Here is a 20,248-nt window from a genome sequence, read left to right as displayed (position 1 = left end):
TTCATGCCAGTAAGTCCGTAAGCACTCTTAGACCTTGCAGCCTGAGGGTACCTGGAATAGCCCTAATGCTTGACCTACACATGCGTCTTCAGGCCTGTGTACCGAGCAGAGGCTCTGCTGGAGCCAGAGGACAAAGTCCTCTGCATGTGCTACGTCCCCAGGAGACACACACATACCAAAGTCGTCAGATGAAACTGTGATGCTGTCCAGAGCAAGCGATGAGGAAGCTGACCATCAAATAACCAGCTGCAGTGGGGTCCTGCTTCCCCACTCCCATCAGAGACCTTCTGACTGACAACCAAAGTGCAGGTGTTTGGGGTATTTTCTTTCCTTGATTATTTTTTTCTTACACTGGGTTTGTAAAGATGCCTTAATCCCCGTTCTGGATCCTGCTAAGCTTTTAGCTTCTGCATCAGCCATGACAAGCTTTGCAGATTCATTTGTGTTTTTGCTGCCTTTCAGATGAACATGTTGTCTCCAGCCCCCGAGACTCTGACTAAAAGGGACTCTGACTAAACCTCTGCCCTGCCCATGCACTGCTTTTGCACCTGCCTAGCTTGGCTTTTTTTCATTCATCTTCTCTTTTCCTCTAAAACAGCCCCAGCCCGATGCATTTCAAGCAGAGCAGGCAGCAAGGGAGATGTGATGCTGGCATGTGGCTTCTCACCAACATGACACACAAAAGCATCACGGTATTTTCAGTCAAGGATGAGCAAAGTCACATTCAGCTGCCCTGATGTTTAACCTCCTTTTAGGACTGTCCCTATGCAGAAAAAAAAAGTCCTTTTTTTTTTTTTTTATTAAAATCATCTGTCCCTGAGTCCTTGTTTCTAAAATAATTCCAGCCAGTGCTGAATCCACTCATGCCTGGGCAGCCCAAGTCAGCTCCTGCAATGGAAATCCCCTTTCCTTTTTCACTACTTCAGTTTGTCCACTCTGAAGTCACCTGCCTTTGGTAGATTCTCCCAAAATCCCCCAAATCTCAGCCCCTTCCAGATCATTGCCACTGCACAAATACAACTGTTCCCGGCCGTGGCACCGCTGGACTGGAGAGGACCTGGGTCATGGCCAGCGCTGCCGAGGCCAGCCCGCTCGCCGAGGAGGAGGATGGCGAGTGGAGGGCTGGGAGGGATTTCTTGCTGATGATATTGTTACATTCTTTCCGAATCCTGGGAGTAAACAGACGCTCCAAATTTAGAAAGAACAGGACTGGAAAATTTAAACATTCCTTGAAGAATTGGTACAAAAGGGGGGTTGGGGGGGGGGGCTGAAGATGATCTCACACGCGCTCCCGAGCCAGATGAAAAGCTTATGACTCGAGTTCGGAAAGCAAGTGAGGGGCCTGTTTCAGGTCGGAGCATGATATCGCAACGATAAAGCTCCCCCAGTGAATGAAACCACAATGAAAAGAGCCTCTGCCATGAGAGGGGGGTCCCAACCCCAGCAGTTGGGGCCACGCTGCCACCCCACTTTTGTCTCCGACTGGCAGATGGCTTCAGGCGCAGGAGAGAGGAGCTCAGAGCTCAGCGCAAGGACCAGGAGCCAGGACAGGATGGGTGCCTGAGCATCATCTGGACCAGCATCTCAAGCCCTCGGCTGCTGCTTTTAGTCACTGAATGAAGATCTCCCCACCCTCCGCTGCAGCTGCACAAATGGAGAGGAGCTGGTGAAGCTCAGCACCCAGCAGCTCAGCACCACGCTACGGCTCTGGCTGGGCTCCAATACAAGAGCTGGCATGCGGGAGCCATCAGAGAGCGATGGAGCCAGACTGCTGCTGCTGCTTCATAAACAGATAATGGCTGTTAATAAAAACCAAGCAGGGGTTTGCAAATGGGAAGAAGAAAGGGGGAAAAAAAAAAAAAAAAAGCAGAGTGAAATAAAAAGCCAAAGCAAAAAATAGCAAAAAAATAGCAAAAAAAAAAAGCAAAAAAGCAAGGGTTTGTGTTGAAGTAAACAAAGGTTAAAGAACAGTCAGGCTCCTGCAGGAATAGCAGAGCTGGGCTGGGAGGGAGGGAGGGGGCATTACGTAATGCAGGAAAAATGTTGGCTCCATTCAGTTTTCCACCACTTCATGTGATGTCAGGAAAACCATATAAATCAACAGGCTTTCTGCTCCCACGGATGGAGGGCAGCAAGCAGCACTATTTATACTTACACAATTAAAAAAAAAAAAAAAAGGGAAAAAAGAAGAGAAGCCGATGATTTCCAAGACTGGGAATAATTGACTCAGATTCCTCCTTCCCAGCCCCTCTGGAATTGCTGTTTCTGGGCTGTTAACCCTTGAGGCATCCCTGCTGCTGCTCTTGCCACCCCCAGCTCCCCCATCCTCACCCATCAGCCTCCATCAGCTGCTTCAGGGGTCTGAAGGATGATGGCCTGGAGGCGAGCAAGAATGGCCAAGCACGGCGTTTGCACGAGATGGGGACACAGAGGGATGGACCTATGTCACATCTCCTGGGGCTGAGGAGAGCTGGGGAGCACGGAGGGGCTGTGTAGGGCTGCCACAATGGGTTGGGGACCCTCGGGACAGGGTTCCCTGGGGTACTGCCATCCATTTAGGGACAGGCTGAAATTTCAGGACAGGATGCTAAGATTTCAGCAGCCCTTGGCAGCCTGACGCCCTGCTGGGGTAACAAACCACCTCCAGGGAGCACCCAGGCACCTCTTCTGGGACAGAACATAGACTGAGGCAGGACAAGGTGCCTGAGCTCAGAGTGGACAGACCGAGGGGTTAAACCCCACCAGGACGAGGGGTCAGAATCAGGCCTGGCCGCACATCCCGTCCCAGATCTCCCAAGCGCTGGGGAGCTGCCTCTAAAGCAACCCGTCTGCTGCCCACACCGCAGGCAGGAGGAAGCTGCGCCTGTCGGCAAGCGTGCCCAGCCTCCCCCGGACGCTCTCCGCAGCCGCTTCCAGTCACGATTTCCATGTAAAACACTGCTGCCATGACCCAGTGTTCTACATTCTGGTTCCCGTTTTTTCCAGCCGCTGGTGGCCTGCATTCTGCAACAGGCTGTGGCCCTGCAGCACTTTTAATTAGGGAGGTTTAAGCTTTGCTCAGTGCCTAGCACAGCCGCTCTTGCTTGGGAGTCCAGGCTCCTGCAGCCCGGGGGAATGGAAATGGCTGCCCTGAAGATGGAGGACGTGTGTGCCCAAGCAGGGTGCAGGCTTGCTCGTGAGGGCTCGGTGATGGGATGCTGATGGCCGGGCGGTGGCATGCTGCCGGCACTGCATGTGGCGGGGGTGCACCGGCACTACAGGGGTCCCCCAAGCCTCCCCTCACTTTCCCAGAGAGAAGGCGGCTCTGGAACTTTCCAGGCCACCTCACCCAGCCCTGCCCCTACTCCAGGACTCGGGGAGTGGGGATGTGCAGACAAGCGCTCCCCCTCACCCAGCCCTGGGAAAGCGATGGCGGGTTGGGGGGTGCAGGGGTCATGCTGTGAAGGCTGTTTCCTGACCCGTCCTGGTGACTAAGCAGGTCCCTCCCCAGATAAGACCGAATCCACCTTCTCCTGTACCATGTGCCAAGCCTCGCCCTTGCTTACGCTGCGGCGACCTTGGAGCCACAGGTATGGCTGGGGTGGGCCGGGGGCTGCCAGAGCAAGCTCACGGCCACAGGCTCCAGCACTGGCCTCAGCAGAGCTCCTGCAACACAGGCCACATTAATTAGCTTTAACAGGATTTCATGTAGCCTCTACTTGCTTTTGAAACTCTTGGACCAGAAGGTTTATTCCTGCTGTTTCTCTGCTCTTTTCTCCCCATCACAACACAGCTACTCTAATTCAACAGCACCTACCCATTCCCTGCATGGGCAAGGCTCCCTGAATGCCACTTGCTTTTGCCACCTTCCCCATCACAACTGCCCCTTCCCAGGGCCTGTCACGCTGCTGGGTTTACAGGTATGGCTGCTCCCTCTGTCGCTGTGATGCCCGGAGACACAGAGGTCAGTACCCTCTGCCTCAGCACCAAAGCAGCACCCAGTCACCACAGGATGAGGACGGGCTTGGGGAACAGAGACGATCCCCATCTCTGTGCTTTTGGCACTATCTAGAAAGAAGGCTGGCTGAGCTCAGCAGGACTGAGGGGCTGTGTGGGGCAGCACCTGCCCACCCTTCCATGGGCAGAAAGCTTGGAGGTGGGCAGGCAGCCAAGCAGACGCCCGGCTGTCCCAGCCACGGGGAATTAAAGGCAGATTTAACTCTCCCTTCGGCAGCTCATTGCCTCTCTCTCCTCCTCTCTGCTGGGCCAGGGCATTTCATTCATCAGCCGCCTGCCTCCCATTCTGCTCTGCAGAAGGGCTGTAATTAGGGCAGCGCGTGCCTCCTCCTGCCTGCATCTCGTGCCTGGAGAGCATCATCTCCAGTAGACCCTGACTCACCGAGTGATGGCCCTCTGCCCCTGCCTCTGCCTCCTTCCCCTTCCTAGCACATCCATGGATTTCCTCTCCTGCCCTCCCTCTAATAGCAGTGAGAGGGAACAAAGAGCCCAAACTGGACCTCACCCTTGGCACGTTCACCAGGGATGAAGCAGCGGAGGGATGGGGGAATGAAGGGCAGCTTTTGGGTGGCTGGATTCACGCCACCGTGACTCCTCTGTACCCTCTTCTCTCATTCACTCTGGCTGGTGAGCTCAGTGGTGGGGAGCTGGACGTGCAAGGAACAAATGCACACAGAGGACCCAGCGATGCCAGCATGGCTTGAACCTCCTTGGTCTGCGTCCGGGGCTGCCCTAACCCACCAGAGCCACCAGTGGCCAGGAAAGTGGGTGCAGATGGACACGTGTGGCCACAGCTCCCTAACTCCAGACTAAGGGCATGAGCTCTAGGTAAAGTGGTAACCCAGGGCTCCTACCTGTGAGGATGGAGACGCTGTGGAAACAGCTGTCCAGCTTGCCCAGGAGGATGGAGAGGAAGCTGTCGGCAGCCAAGCCGGTCACGTCCCGCGTGCTCTGGTCATAGACCACCACGTCCTGGTGCTCCTCTGCCTCCACCTGAAGGAGAATGGCAAAAAGCGTGTGTCAGAGAAACAGGCTGAGCACTGAGGATGCTGCTGCCCACACCACCAGGGGAAGCAAAGCTGAGTTTAGTGGCCACACAAGCAGGAGACCCCAGTTTCATGCTGTCCCCATGAGCTGGCCTCACTCACAGCATGAAGGGTCCAGCCCAGCTGGGACTCTGCTCCACGGCTACAAGCGAGCCGTGTGGGTACAGATGCCCATCGGAGCAGCCCCACCAACTGCAAGTGCTGAGCATCCTACCCAAAACAGGGTCACTCCTCCCCATCGCCCACCCTCAGCTTGACATTACTTAACTGCACCCCAGAAGCCACCGCGACTTCTTCCACCACCTCCTCCCCACCCAGCCTTTGCCCTCAGATACTCCTCTGCAGCTTGGCTGGTGTCATGTGGATTTGGGGGTGGTTCTGCAGGCAGGGGTGCTCCCAGCACAGCCCTTGTGCTGCGGCTGGAGCAACAGCTCTTCAGGGCTCAGCCTGGAGACACCGTGCCCAGCACAGTAACACCTCTGTAGGCACCACCCCTCTGGAAGCTCAACCCAAACCTGCAGATCACCCCTGAGGGCAGAAGGAGAGGGAAAATCTCTTCTTTAGTTCGGTGGATGTTCAGGAGGATGCTCTTTCTTCCTTTTGTAATGCATGGCAGGGCTTGCACACTGCAGAGATGTGCTGGGGCGAGGGAAAGGAGCTCCCGGGCTGCTCTCACGTGGCTTTACATGCCACAGACAGCACCCAGCCCTGCAGCCCGCTGCCCTAGGGTGTCCGAGGCGGGTGAGATGGTGGGGTACCCCTCAGGCAGGCAGCAGTCTGCAGGCAGGAGTCGCCCATGCCTCCTGATGGCTGGATTGCAGCAAGAGCACTCGAGGTGCAGCCAGCCGTTTCTACGCCTACCTGAAGGTCCGTGCATTAAAAGAAGATAAAAATCCTCGCAGAGGCACGGCTCAGCGCATCCGCTCAATAGCCGGGTGGATGGCATACGCCTGCCTTGCGAGCGCCTGCCCTCCCAGCCAGCGGGGTAGGGCACATCCATCACGTCGTGGGAGGAGGAGGCAGGAGGAGGCAGCAGAAGGCAGGGAAGGAAGGTCTGCGCCACCAAGCTGCTCTCTCCTCGTTTGTGTTGGAGCTGCCCCCCCTCTCCCCCCCCCCGGTCCCCAGACTTCTCCAAAATCTCTTTAAAGGAGACCACTTGAACTAGGAACCACTCGTGGACACCCGCCTCCCTTTGCTGTCTCACTGCCATGCCCTATCTTACCACCAGAGCAGATTTGCTCGGGGTTTCTGTCGATATTAATGCTGCTTTCACACCCTGCTGCAGGTGCTTCCCTGCTCGGCAACGTGAGCGCCATCCAAATAAAACTGCAGGGTGCACTGATTTAGCTGAGCTCATCACATCTCCTCGCCGCAGTGGAAGGACAGCCCCGCACCGACAGAAATCCCCGCCGGGGCACCACGCACAGCTCTGCACTAGGAAGGGGGGAGCTCAAAGGAGCTGCCTGTTCCGAGCCCAGCACCAGGCACCGGAGAGCAAAACCGGCCCCACAGGTCAGCGGGATAACAGGAGGGATGAAAAGGCAGTGGCAGGGTGATGGGGAAAAGGATGTGGGAATTTTAAAATAAAGACACTGAAAAATGACTGAAGTCACCTGGGGTTAAGCCAGCTGAGGATCTACCCCAGCATCTCTTCCTCAGCCACCCCTGAAGCAGGAGCTTTGCAGGAGGCCATCCCAAGCAAATAATCCAGGAAAACACTGTGGCTGCCAAGCCAGCTCAGAGCCAGGAGCCCACCAGTCCTTAGCAGGGCCACTATCCCTTCAAGCTCTCTAGCATGCTATCAGCACATCCCAATAATCCAGTCCCCAGCCTGAAGCCCCGTGACAGCAAAAGCATCTCCCCCAAAAGCAGGATGAGGCGGGGACCGAGCTGCGGCGGGGCAGGGGCTCATCCTGGCTGCATGGTCCAGGCTGGTGTGGCTGCAGGGGAGATACCAGCTCTGGCTGAGCAGAATTATCCCACAATAGGATTTAGTGTTCCCTCCACATGGAGAGGCTTTGTTTGGGCCATTACTGCAGGGTTGCTGAGCGACGGCAGAGATGTGCGACACGGTTTACATCTTATTAAAGTTATAAGGTTTCACTCAATGTAAATGCTAAACAAGCACCGGCCTTGCATGGCCCGGCTGCAGAAAATAAATACCCTGCTTTCTGAGACAAGGATGCCTGTAGGATGGTCTTGATGAGCCCTCATGGAGCACACAAGGAGCCTGCACCAGCATCCCGGCTCCTCACCACAAAGGGAAATGAGTGGTTTAATCTGGTCCATGGGTCTTCCATTAACCTCACACACTCCTGATACACAGGAGAGGGCACGGGCCCATCTCTGGCCTTAAACATATAGAGGTTAAAAGCTAACCAGGGCAGAGGAGGAGGGTAATGCTGAAGAGATGCTCAGGCCCAGATTCCTGCCTCTGCCAGGTGCTGGCATAGGGCCGGGGCAGGGCTGACAGCAGGACTCCCTCCGAGGAGCAGCACCTCCATGGTGGGAGCTCTCTCATGCGGGTTGCCCATCACCTCAAGACTGCTGAATTAACCAACCCCCCAGGCATCACCCTCCAGAAATGGTCCCCAAATCCAGCCATCAAAGGCCAGCAGGGCCAAGGCGCAGCAAGTCTTTTGGCCCCAGGCAGATGTTGAGTGGGGCTTGCAAACCCATGCATGCCTTTGGAAAGCTGCTGCCTCACCCCAGGGCACCTCCCCAGAGACAAACCCCCCTGCCAACATCTCAGCCGGTGGGGATGGCCAGCCTGGAGCAGGGACCACTCAGCCAACAGCTCCATCAAACCCCAGCTAAGACCATCCATTGCCTTCACACCAAGGCCAGTACTCCCCATCACCCTCCCCAGCTCTGGCTGGAGGTAACTCCCTTACGAACATTTGGTCCCCGTCACTGGGTGGTTCAACACAGCCTGGGTCCCTGCTCCGCCTCCCCCCAGCTGCCAAGCAGGGATGGTGATGCTCTACAGGTGATCCGGGCTAAGATAAGAGCGAGCTACTCTTATTATCCCAATTACTACCGACATCTCAGTCACATATTGTTTCAAAACACAGTGAATCACCCCACTGAAATAACAGGGCTTCCATCAACATAAAGAGCAGCCAGGCACACGGCTCAAAAATAAGCCCCGGCTTTCCCTCAAGCAAAACAGCTGCTTGCAGAGCCATGCTTCTAACACAAATAAATAAATATTCCCATTGCCTGAAGAGACCCTCGTCATGCCTCTAACCACGGCTATAGCTGCCCTGGAGATAGCTATATTTCAGGAAGCGAGAAGAGGTTGAGAAGTGGAAAGTCTTTCCAGGGGGATCTTGAAGAAGTGAAATTTTCAACATTTCCCTCAAGAAATGCTAGTGAAAACCCCAAGCAGGAATTTCCCATAACCTCTGCCCCTGAAACTGCACCAAGGAGCTGAATTATTCCTCTTGCTATTGGAATTTATTATTGGGAGATTTTATTATTGTTAGTATTAGGAGAAGTGTTCAAAACCAAAACCAGAGCAGTACATTATTTTTGTGTGGAGGGAGACTATTGCTAATTGGGAAATTAATTGCTGCTGCAGTTTTTCCCAGGTCAGGCACCACAGGAAGATGGTGCACAATGGGGCTCGGGGAGCAGTGGCTTAACTATGCCCATGATCGTAGGCATATTTCATTGAAAAAAAGAAAGGGATTTTTACTTTCCCCTTTTATTCTTTCCTATCAAATGGTCCTTTCCGTGCACCAGAAAAGCCAGGAGCTGCTGTTATCCCACAGCATCACTCCAAACTGCACCACCTAGAAGCATCATTAATGGTACCTATCCTTAACAGGGGTATGGAAAGAGGGGTGTGAGCACTGGGAAAAGAAAATTAGACAAAGGCTCTGTGATGGTTTGACTCTGGCTAAATGCCAGGTATCCACCAAGTCGCTCTATCACTTCCCCCCCCCCCTTCCCTTTGTTTTCTCAACAGGGTAAAGAGGGGAAAGAAGATAAACTAACCCTTGTGGGTGAAACAAAAGCAGTTTTAATATAAGCAAAGCAAAGCAAAAGTCCGCGCGCGGAAGCAAAAGCAAACAGATTTATTCTCTACTTCCCATGAAGAGGCGATGTCGGGCCTTCTCTGGAAGCAGGGCTCCAATACGCGTAGTAGTTGCCTCGGAGGACCAAGGGTGACCCCACCCCCTTCCTCCTTTCTCCCAGCTTTATACTGAGCAGACGTCATATGGTATGGAATATCCCTTTGGTCGGTTTGGGTCAGCTGTCCTAGCTGTGTCCCCTCCCAAGATCTTGCCCACCCCGTCCCACTGGGGGAAATATCAGAAAGAGCCTTGGTGCTGTGTAAGCACTGCTCAGCAGCAGCCACAACACCAGGGTGCTATCAACACCCTGCAGCTCCCAGCATAAACCACAGCACCGTGAGGGCTGCTATAGGGGAAAACCGATTCCAGTTCAGCCAGACCCAATACAGTCTCCACCCCTTATTCCATACCATTTACGTTATGCCTAGGTCCCACATAATATTCATTTATCTATTCTATAAGCTTTCTTCACTTCTTCAGATGTTTAGTGTCTTGGCTTCTATCTGTTAAGATAGATGCTCAGGACAGAAGTATGTTTGACCGTTGGACTCCAGTACCGGCTAGGTTTGGGTCGTTATTGTACGTGTCTGGTTTACTCTTCATCGTTCCTACTTCTTCTATCACTTCTTGTAACATACAACTCATCCTACAGATTACTTTCCCCCCAAGGTTAAATGTTCTTGAGGCACACACTGAGTAGTCCCATCCTCCCGCATTACTCACTAAGTACATTCAGGTCCCTGAGCAAAGACAATCCCATGAGTGGGCTTGCCTTTTCCCAAGGGAGGAGCAATCTACACTGCCTTCTCTAGCCACTTTTCTGTGTGTACTACAGGGACCTTATCTCCTTCCACAGTATGAAGGGGGTTTGTTTGGGCAGGTCTAGGACGGTTAACAGATCCTTTGGTATTAATTAGCTAAGTGGCTTCTGCTAAATTTATATCTCAATGCTTCTATTCCCTATTGTCTAATGCTTTCAATATAGTCTTCAATAGTCTGTTATATTTTTCAATCTTTCCAGACGCTTGTGGGTAATAAGGGATGTGATACACCCACTCAATGTTGTGTTTCTTTGTCCAGGAGTTTATAAGATTATTTCGAAAATGGGTCTTGTTGTCTGACTCGATTCTTTTAGGAGTACCATGTCGCCATAAAATTTGCTTTTTAAGACCTAAGATGGTATTTCGGGCAGTGGTATGATTTACAGGGTACGTTTCTAGCCAACCCGTAGTTGTTTCTACTATGGTGAGTATGTAGCGCTTGCCTTGGCGTGTTCGTGGCAGTGGTCCAATATAGTCAATCTGCTAGGTCTCACCGTATTGAAAACTCAGCCATCGCCCTCTGTTTTAGGGAGACTTTACTCGTGTGGCTCGCTTGATTGTAGCACATGTTTCACATTCGTGAGTGACCTGTGAGATGGCCTTCATGGTCAGGTCTACCTTTCGATTACGAGTCCATCTGTACGTTGCATCTCTGCCAAGATGCCCTGATGTTTCATGGGTTTATCGAGCTACAAACAGCTCACCCTTACGCTCCCAGTCCAGGTTCAGCTGAGTTACTTCAATTTTGGCAGCTTTGTTTGCTTGCTTATTGTTTTGGTGTTCTTTAGTGGTACGCCTTTTGGGCATATGAGTATTTATATGACGTACCTTTAGAGTCACGTTTTCCACTTGGGCAGCGATGTCCTGCCACAATGCAGCAGCCCAGATGGGTTTACCTCTGCGCTGCCAATTGGTCTTTTTTTATTCCTGTAGCCACCCCCACAGGGCGTTAGTCACCATCCAGGAGTTTGTGTAGAGATATAATACTGGCCACTTTTTCCGTTTAGCAATCTTTAGGGCAAGTTGGATTGCTTTTACTTCTGCGAACTGACTTGACTCTCCTTCTCCTTTAGTGGCTTTAACGATTTGTTTTGTGGGACTCCACACAGCAGTTTTCTACTTCCGATGGCTTCTTACTACACGACAGGATCTATCAGTAAAGAGAGTATAACGCCTCTCATCTTCTGGTAACTCGTTATATGGCGGTGCCTCTTGGGCACGAGCCACCTCCTCAGGCTGCACTCTAAAATTTCTACCTTCTGGCTAGTCCATGATCTCTTCCAGGATCCTTGGATGGTTGGGTTTCCCTAGTTGAGCCCGTTGCGTGATTAACGCGACCCATTTACTCTAGGTAGCACTGGTTGCATGGTGTGTGGCAGGGATGTTTCCTTTGAACATCCAATGTAATACAGGCAGCCGTGGTGCCAAGAGGAGCTGTGTTTCTGTATTAACAACCTTTGAAGCAGCTCGAATTCTTTCATATGCTGCCAGTATCTCCTTTTCAGTCGGAGTGTAGTGGGCTTCTGATTTTCGATATCCTCGGCTCCAAAATCCTAATGGTCGACCTCGAGTTTCACTTGGTATTTTCTGCTAGAGGCTTCATGTGAGTCCGTGCTCCCCAGTTGATGTGTAAAGTATATTTTGCACAGCTGGTCCTGTCCGAACAGGCCTAAGAGCTACCGCTCGAGCTATTTCTTGTTTGATGTGCTCAAAGGCTTGTTGCTGCTCAGGACTCCACTGAAAATTGTTCTTTTTTTGGGTCACTTGATAGAGAGGGCTTACAAGCTGACTGTAACTTGGAATATGCATCCTCCAGAATCCCACAAATCCTAGGAAAGCTTGTGTTTCCTTCTTGTTGGTTGGTGGAGACATAGTTGCTATCTTGTTGACAACATCCAATGGCACATGACGGCGTCCATCTTGTCATTTTATTCTTAAGAACTGAATTTCTCGTGCTGGTCCCTTGACTTTGCTTTTCTTTATGGTAAATCCAGCTCTCAGAAGAATCTTAATTATTCTTTGTTCTTTCTTGAACACTTCTTCTGCTTCATTGCCCCACACAATGATGTCATCAATGTATTGTAGATGTTCAGGGGCATCACTCTTTTTCAGTGCAGTTTGAATTAGTTCATGACAAATAGTGGGGTTGTGCTTCTACCTCTGGGGCAGTTGATTTTAGGTATACTGGACACCCTTCCACGTGAAAGCAAACTGTGGCCTGTACTCTTCTGCTAAAGGAATTGAAAAGAATGTATTGGCAATGTCAATTGTGGCGTATTACTTGGTTGCTTTTGACTCCAGTTCATACTGGAGCTCTAACATATCTGGTACAGCAGCACTCAGTGGTGGCGTTACTTCATTCAGGTCACGATAGTCTACTGTTAACCTTCACCCTCTGTCAGACTTCCGCACTGGTCATATTGGGTTATTAAAAGGCGAATGTGTCTTACTGATGATACCTTGGTTCTCCAGTTGACGAATCAATTCTTGGATGGGAGCCAGAGTGTCTCGGTTTGTACGATACTGCCGTCGGTGTACGGTCTTCATAGCAATTGGTACCTGTTGTTTTTCAACTTGTAACAGTCCTACAACAAAAGGATCTTCTGAGAGGCCAGGCAGATTAGACAACTGTTTTATCTTTTTTGTATTCACACTGGCTATACCAAAAGCCTATCGGTATCTTTTTGGGTCTTTGAAGTATCCCCTCTTGAGATAGTTAATGTTCAAGATGTAAGGGGCTTTTGGGCCAGTTATAATGGGATGTTTTTCCCACTTGTTCCCAGTCAAGCTAACCTCGGCTTTCAATACTGATAGTTCTTGACAGCCCCCTGTTACTCCTGAGATCCAGATAGGTTCTGCTTCTCTATAATTTGACGGCATTAGTGTACATTGTGCCCCGGTGTCAATTAAAGTCTGGTACTTCTGTGGATTTGATGTGCCAGGCCATCGAATCCACACTGTCCAATATACTCGATCATCCCTTTCTTCCTCTTGGCTGGAGGCAGGGGCCCTTTATTCCTGTTCTTGGTTGGAGTACTTACTGTCTGACTCTTGCCGTGTCAGGCCGGAGGTTCTTTTTTTCAGGATCAAGGGAGGTGATCTTAGTTTTTCTGTATCTGGGAGATTGCTGGTTACTTTCTTGTGGTTTTACACCAGCTACATTAGCAACTTTCTTAGATGTCTTCTTGTTGGCAGGGGTCTTTCCTCGTAATTTATGTACACGTGTTTTCAACTTAAAGGTGGGTTGACCATCCCACTTCCTCATGTCCTCCCCCTGGTCGCGTAGGAAGAACCAGAGTTTGCCACGTGTCATGCGCCTTGGCTTTCTTTTCCCCCTGACTGGGATAGAAGAGAAATGATTTTTTGGGGAGCTCCTAACATTCAGGGCACTCGCCCGTAGAGATGAGGAGGTACCAAGACTCTCTTCAAAGTTCTGAAGCCAGGAAGAGACTGCCTCCACAGTTGGCGTACATCTTAGTTTTTTTCCTGTATCCATTTCTGGGTAGTATATTGCGGCTAAGCCGGCAGAATATGAGGATGGCGTACCTTTAATCACCTTCTTCCACATGGCCCGTGTGTATGGGACATCCTCTGGATTTTTAGGGGCTTCATCATTATCTGGATTACTATAGATGACTTCCATCACTGCTAATTTTCTTAGGTACTGGACACCTTCATCTGTAGTAGCCTACTTCTCTGGGGTGTGGTTCATAAGATCTTCCTTAAAAGGATATCTTGCTTTAACACTTGAAAGGAGCCGTCTCCATAGACTGCAAATTGCTGTCTCCTTTCCAATTCCCCTTTCAATTCCCCCCCCTATCAACACCCTGCAGCTCCCAGCATAAACCACAGCACCGTAAGGGCTGCTATAGGGAAAAACCAATTCCAGTTCAGCCAGACCCAATACAGGCTCTCATCTCCCCTGCCTGCACACAGGCAGGAGGAGTGGAAGGGAGAGCCAGGTGGGGTTGCTCTGTATCAGGCCCTGCCTCCTACCCCAGAAGGCGATCGCCAGCCAGGGTATTGCCGAGCCAGGATGCGCAGGTCGAGCTCTCTCTGCACCGGGCAGGTGAGGAGGAGCGGGACGTGGTGGGAGCTCAGAGCTGCCCTTTCCCTGCCCGGGCAGCCCCGCGTCGCTGCGGGCTGCCTTTGTCTCAGCAGCCCCGGCCGGCTGGGAGCAGGAAACAGGAGGAGGGCGGGAGGCCCGTCAGGAGGAATAATGGGGCTGGACAATCGCGCCACTGATGTCACCCTTCCTGCCATCTGCTCCCAACACCAGCCGTGCCCCCCGTCCCCCCCTGCTTCGCCCCACCACCTCCCCCAACCCCAGTGCAGGGAGCCAGGGGCAGAGCAGGGCCAGGGCTGGGGGGGGTTGGCCAGCTATGGCAAGTGGAGGCAGGGAAATGATACCGGGTAACAGAGGTCTAAACCAGCTTTCAGCATCCCCCTCTGAGGGTCTGTGCACCTCGAGGCAGCAGACCATATTGATTTCTGAGGGTGCCGAAATACATCCACAAACCAAGTGGGTGAAATCAGAGGCGTGGGGTAAGGAGCAAGGGGCAGGGGAGAGTTCATCACCCCAGAAGGCAAGCTGGCAGGTGTGTGCACGAAAAGGCTTGGACACCCCGAGCCATGGCCACTACCTCCACGAGGATATGGCTATGACCCCCCTGGCCCCCGCCTCCAGCTTCCCAGGGCAAGTGGCTTAACCTTACAAGGGTGCCCTGAAGCTTAATTAATTCCTGGGCTGCATGTGCTGGGAGAGGCAGCGGCGAGTGCAGCAGGGGCTGCGCAGAGCGGCAGCGGGGCACACCGCCTCCTGCCCCTGCGTGTGTCGGGAGAGATTTCAGCCACACGGAAAAGAAAAAAGGAAAAAGCCGTGAATTAAAGACGGTGGCAACGCCTCTCCTCCGCCCCCCTAGCATCCGTGGTTATAATCAGGTCCCCAGCCGGTACCTGGACCATTACGCAATGATCCTGGAGCAGGGAGGAGGCGATCGCTCCTTCCACGGGCACAGAGCAGGGACCGAAGGATGGCCCAGCTGACCCCTTTGGGAGCCACTGCTCCTCTGCGGCTGAGGAGCTGCAGGTTTGCAGGCAAACAGCATCAGCTGACGTTAACTCTTCTGTGCATCCCCTTTCCCCATCATTCTCCTCTTCTTCCTCCCCCTTGCGCATCGCTTTTGCTGCTGCTGCTGCTGCCGCTCCACGTGACAGCGGCCACTGCAGAGGTGACCCTCGCCGGGAGGAGGGCTGCCGCACCGCTCTCCTCCTCGCTTGCGAAAAACTGATTATTCTGCTTTATTCTCCGGGGGATTTAAGAGCAGCTAAAGCCGTTCAGGAATCAGTCTCTGCAATCCCCTCCAAATCGCCCAGCCCAAAGCATCACCGCAGCAGATTGGCGTGAGGCCGGGCCCCCCCCCGCGCTGCGAGTCCCCTTGATCCCGGCGGGGTGATGTCACCGGCAGCCAATGCGGGCAGCGGTGGCTTCGCGGGGCGGCGGGGCGGGGGACACGCCGCAGATGGCTCCAGCTGGGCCCAGCATTTGATTAATCGCCTGAATTACCCTCGCTTTGCCATAAAATTACAAGGCGGGAATGGGGGAATGGTAAAAGCGAGCCGGCGGGAGGGCGGGCTGTGATGGCAAACCACCCTCCAGCTTGTCCCGCAGCCCGGCGCCCACTGGCGCAGCCCTTCCAGCAGCATCTCGGCGGAGGGCAGGACCTGGCCCATGGCACCACCGGGACACCCAGCACTGTCCTGGCCACGGCTCCAGCCCAGCTCCGTGGCTCAGAGCCACCTCTATTATTTAACCAGGAGCAATAGAGAGAGGAGCCCGGGAGAGATAATATGCCATGACACCGGATAAGAGTTTCTGGCGTCACAGGGGAGGAGGATTACATGTCCCTGAATGGAGTTAGAGATGACAGAGGGGAGGGGAAGAGTTTTTAGCAGGGGATTAAGCTTACAGCTCCAGAAAGGCTTTGGGGGGTTGTTTGCTGGCACAGGACAAGTTCTAAGGCTGATATACCTGTTAGACTTGCCTGGGGAGGGCTCCTGGAGCAGGAAGCCACGTCAAAGGGGTGGGGGCAAGAAACAGGTCCCCAAGGACAGCCCTGTGGCTGTATGAGTTCATGTTCCAGCTCTCCAAAGGGTGCCAGAGAGGTGCTGGCAGACACTGGGGTCAAGGGACAGAGGAGGAGCATGCACACACCAGGCAGAGACTGGCCCTTAGACCAGTCTGCATCCCACCCCCACCCTGCCCCTTTCTACTGGGGAAGAGGGTGCAAGCATCCACCAGGAAAGGTGAGGGTCAGATCCCCTACCTTCATCTTGGAGGCGGGCTGGATAAGCTCCGTGATGGAGACCTTGTCCTGCTGAAGCCTCCTCTTGACGAGCTTGGAGCAGCAGATGTTGACAGAGCTGAGGACGTGCCAGGAGTTGTACTCCACGAAGGAGCGGCTGTCAATGACCAGGGTGCCCTCCGCTCCGTTCCTCAGGAGGCTGGCCAGCTTCTTCGGGTCCATCACCTTGCGTGGGAGCCTGTCGCCAGCCATAACGGGCCCGTCCCCTCTATGGCGAGTGGGGGGCAAGGGGCGGAAGGGCAGGGCAGGGACGCCAGCACCCGTCTCCCCAAGGGGAATGAGCGAGGGGGTAAGGGGTAAGCAGGGCAGCACCCGTCCTGGTCTCCTCACGCTGCTAACACCCAGGATGCCAACTCATTGTGCTGAACCTTGAAAGAGAGGAAAGGAGAAGATGACCGGTCAGCTGGGCAGGACATGACATTCACCCTGGGCCAAGTCCCCAAGGGCTTGGCATTTAGAAGATTGCAACAAGCCACACTTCCTAGGTATGCTCTCCCAGCCCGCGGGCATCTGTGGATCCAGAGCTGCCCAAGCCAGAGGTTTTCTCTTCGTATTTAATAGCCCTCAGCAGAGCTTTCTTCCATAAATTTGTCTAATTGCTTTCTGAAGCCATGTCAGCTTTTAACAGGCACAGTGGCTGGTGGCAGGGAGCAGGCAGAACAGTTTGCCAGCTACGGTGAAGAAGGCCTTCCCCTGGTTTGCTCCAAATCTGCTAACCGATGGCTCCTCTGGGTGACCCTTACTACTTGCACTGGAAGAGGCCACACATGCCCGTTCCCTAATCACCTCCCCACGGTTCTCATCACATTTAGATCTCGTTTAGGAGCCTTTCAGGTCAGAGCATCTACAGAGTCGCCTGCTGCATGGGTGCCTTATGCCACCTCAGCCAGCCCAGCTCCGACATGCCATGTTTGAGAGGCAGGCACACGGAGGACCTGCACGGAGCAAGATGTCTCCTTCTTTCCCTGTTCCCAGCTCAACAGCTCCTCACACTCAATTTGTTTTTTCTGACCTCTGCAGAGCACAGAGCTAATGGTTTCACAGAAGCAGCTTAGCTCAGCTTCAAGGTTTTACTGCTCCATGGCAATAGCTAGTTGGTGGCCCATCAGACACACCACCAAATCAGGTTTGCTCACCCATGTCTGTCACTTCACAGCGGATTTCACCTGCTTTTTATCAGAGCCTGCTCAAGGGTATCTTGCCAGCTTGCGCCCTGGCAAGTCAAGAGAAGATGACCTCTCTTGCAAGCCAAGAAGTAGAGTTGACCTTCACTCCTGCCTTCAAGAAAGAGTCCAGGCATTAGGGCAGAAGCCCTGGGAAAATGTACTCGGACTGAGGTGGCCCTGAAGCAGCTACTGCTTTCCAGCATCTAACCTGCACAGACTTTTAAAGGGGGCTCATACACCAGGGTACATATGTGGGCTTCATCTTAGGAGCTGAGGAGGGTCGAGCCTGGTGCTCTCTGAAGTGCCACCAGAAGAACAAGCTTCCTCCACGCACAGCCCATGGGGTCTGTGAGAGCAACAGGCAGGCTGAGGGGACATTCAGTTCAGGGTGTCTTCTTAGGTTTTCATGGCACACGTCATTGCAGGCATGTTTTAATGGCATTAAGTTTTAATGCCGCTGCAGTCATTCAGAAAATACGCCTGGGCTACTACCAGGCTCCTCTTGTTCCTGCCAGACGGTGCTTTAGAGAGAACCCACAAGCTGTTCCATGGAAGCTTTAATGCATCTGAATTAGCAGCACTATGAGTACCATGCCTGAAAAGGCCAGCGTAAAGATTTTCATTGACTTCTGCAGGGCCAGGATTTGGTCCATGGACTAGAGGAGGCTTATGAGTCACCCTGGTCCAAGTAAGCCAGCAGTTCTTGAATGCTCCTACACCCAAAGCCCCTGCGGTGCAGGCACCTACTGCAGTGGTAGCTCAAGGCACAAGAGAGATGCCTGAGCAGGAAACGCTACTGGGTGAAACGACAGGGACCCATCACCAAACCTGGAGGCCGCGGTCAGATTGCAGAAAAAGGTTGGAAACCCACAGAATATGAGGATGGGGATTCCAGCATTCGCTCTGCCTCATGACTCCGGTGCCAACAGCCCCAACTTCCCAGGCTACTAGACCTGTCTCCCAAAGCAGGGGGTAAATGTCCCAGGCTTCAGCCTCAGGATCCAAGCTCCCAATCCACAACAGGATGTGCAACCCTCCCCTGCCCCGGTATCGCACCCCTGCTGCCTCTGCCAATGTGTTAATTCAAATTGGAGGGGGGGGAGTGTGTGGGTGTGGAATCTCCTAAAAGCTACAATAGTGATGGCCCCTCCTGGCACAAAGCGTTTTGGCAGTCCCGCAGCACTACAGCGTTGCTGTCCCCGGCCCCATGGCGAGCTCATATTGCTCTGTGGCTCCTCATGGCGACTCCAATTAGAGCTGCCCCCTTGGCGGGTGGCTGGCGGTCCCCCCACCGCAGGAACCCTGCTTCCCCCGCCTCCCCCCAGCACTCCTCCAGGGGGGCTTAAAAATTGAAACAGTTCTAATTAGGGGGTCTGAGGGGGAGCGCGGCTGGCTCCTGCTGGGATATGACACACCTCATTACGTCGCTACCGCCTTGCCAGAAGACCCCCTGCTGTACTTTGGCTATAGAGCCAGGGCACTCAGAAAGGATGCAAATTAGCCAGCTTTTCCCCTTCGTCTTCCTTTCACACCCCACTCCCCAAATCACTTTCTGCCTCCCATCCCCATCAGGACACCAGGCTGCAAATTCTTCTTGGCTCTTCCAATTACATTCAAGAAATAAAAAGGGAATGGAGAGAGCTGACAGACAAAAAAGATGCGGATAATACCACGGCAAAGGGATGAGAGTGAAAGACTGAAGTGGGAGGAAGGAGTGATCCAGCATGCGGGACACATTGCACAGTATTGTCAGAGATAACATGGCATCTGCTCTCCAGATAATGTGCAAAGGGGAAACTTGGGGGTCTCAAGACACAAATAGAGGGGTCTGGGAAAGATAACAGATCCTCAACTGCTTAACCGCTCTGAGAAACCCGTTCAGAAGAGGCCTTCCATGCATGAAGTTCTGTCAGGTGACCAGGAGCTTGGGTGGAAGAGATTGGAGAAGACAGATGAGGAGGTTTCCCTGCTCAGCTAATAGCTGCCCTCCTTCAGAACAACCGGATAAACGTCCGCTCCAGCATGCCTGGGTGGACCTGGTGGCAGGCACGTGTGACACATCAACCAGGTCCCACTCCCAGCTCCACCCAAAAGATGTGGGGGGAGGCAGGGCAAGGTTGGTCCGTTCTGCCCCTCTCTCCCAGAGCATTACGGGGGGTGAAGATGACTGAGTGGGATCATAGGGAGCTGTAACCTTGGCATTAGATCCAAGACACAGGGACTTCTCTGAAAGTATGTCCAGCCAGGCTAAAGGCAGATGAACCACTTTTCTGGCAGTAACCACAGGACAAGTTGAAGCCAGACTGAGGGGTGGTAGGTTCATTCCCAGCTAACAGGTACCCCAGGTACCAGCAGAGGCTGCGAGACCTTCATGGTACCTCACAGGCTGTGTGTGAGATGGTCTTGGAGACCATCAAGCTCTAATGCCTCCATACCTAGGAAGGCTACCAGAGAAGCAAGGAAGATGTCTTCCTGCTTCTGCTCAGATGGGTGAAAAGGAAAACTGAAGGAACAGGCATAGCCATGGAGCACTGCTGAAGTAAGAGATCTCCTTGCCATGATGACAGGAGACCAGGGGAAAAGGTTAACCTGGAACCTAAATTAGCGTTTCAGAAACATAGCTGTGTCCCTCTCTTATCAGTTTATTAAAGCCATCTTAATCTTCTTGAGTGCTCCTGAAGAACATTACCATAATCCTTTAATCCCACCTCTCCCTGGAGTGCCTGTAATGAGGAGATGGGCACATGGCTTAGCTGAATGGGGACAGCCAAG

The 20,248-nt window shown here is 53.0% G+C and overlaps 1 protein-coding gene across 7 annotated transcripts in view; it reads right to left on the bottom strand.

Annotated features, from left to right (window-relative positions):
• Positions 1 to 20,248, bottom strand: part of DUSP8 (dual specificity phosphatase 8) — a 49,171-nt gene that overhangs the window by 16,787 nt on the left and 12,136 nt on the right. For all 7 annotated transcript variants that reach the window (XM_074918726.1, XM_074918722.1, XM_074918721.1 and 4 more), the window contains exons 2-3: positions 16,272 to 16,678; positions 4,851 to 4,989 (exon numbers count right to left, since the gene is read on the bottom strand). In XM_074918726.1, coding sequence (XP_074774827.1) covers positions 4,851 to 4,989; positions 16,272 to 16,502 — 370 coding nt within the window. In that variant the 5' untranslated portion in view covers positions 16,503 to 16,678. The remainder of the gene's footprint in view (positions 1 to 4,850; positions 4,990 to 16,271; positions 16,679 to 20,248) is intronic.

The sequence above is a fragment of the Athene noctua genome, chromosome 14, assembly GCF_965140245.1.
Source record: "Athene noctua chromosome 14, bAthNoc1.hap1.1, whole genome shotgun sequence".
Taxonomy (NCBI): domain Eukaryota; kingdom Metazoa; phylum Chordata; class Aves; order Strigiformes; family Strigidae; genus Athene; species Athene noctua.
This window is presented reverse-complemented; position numbering and strand designations above follow the sequence as displayed.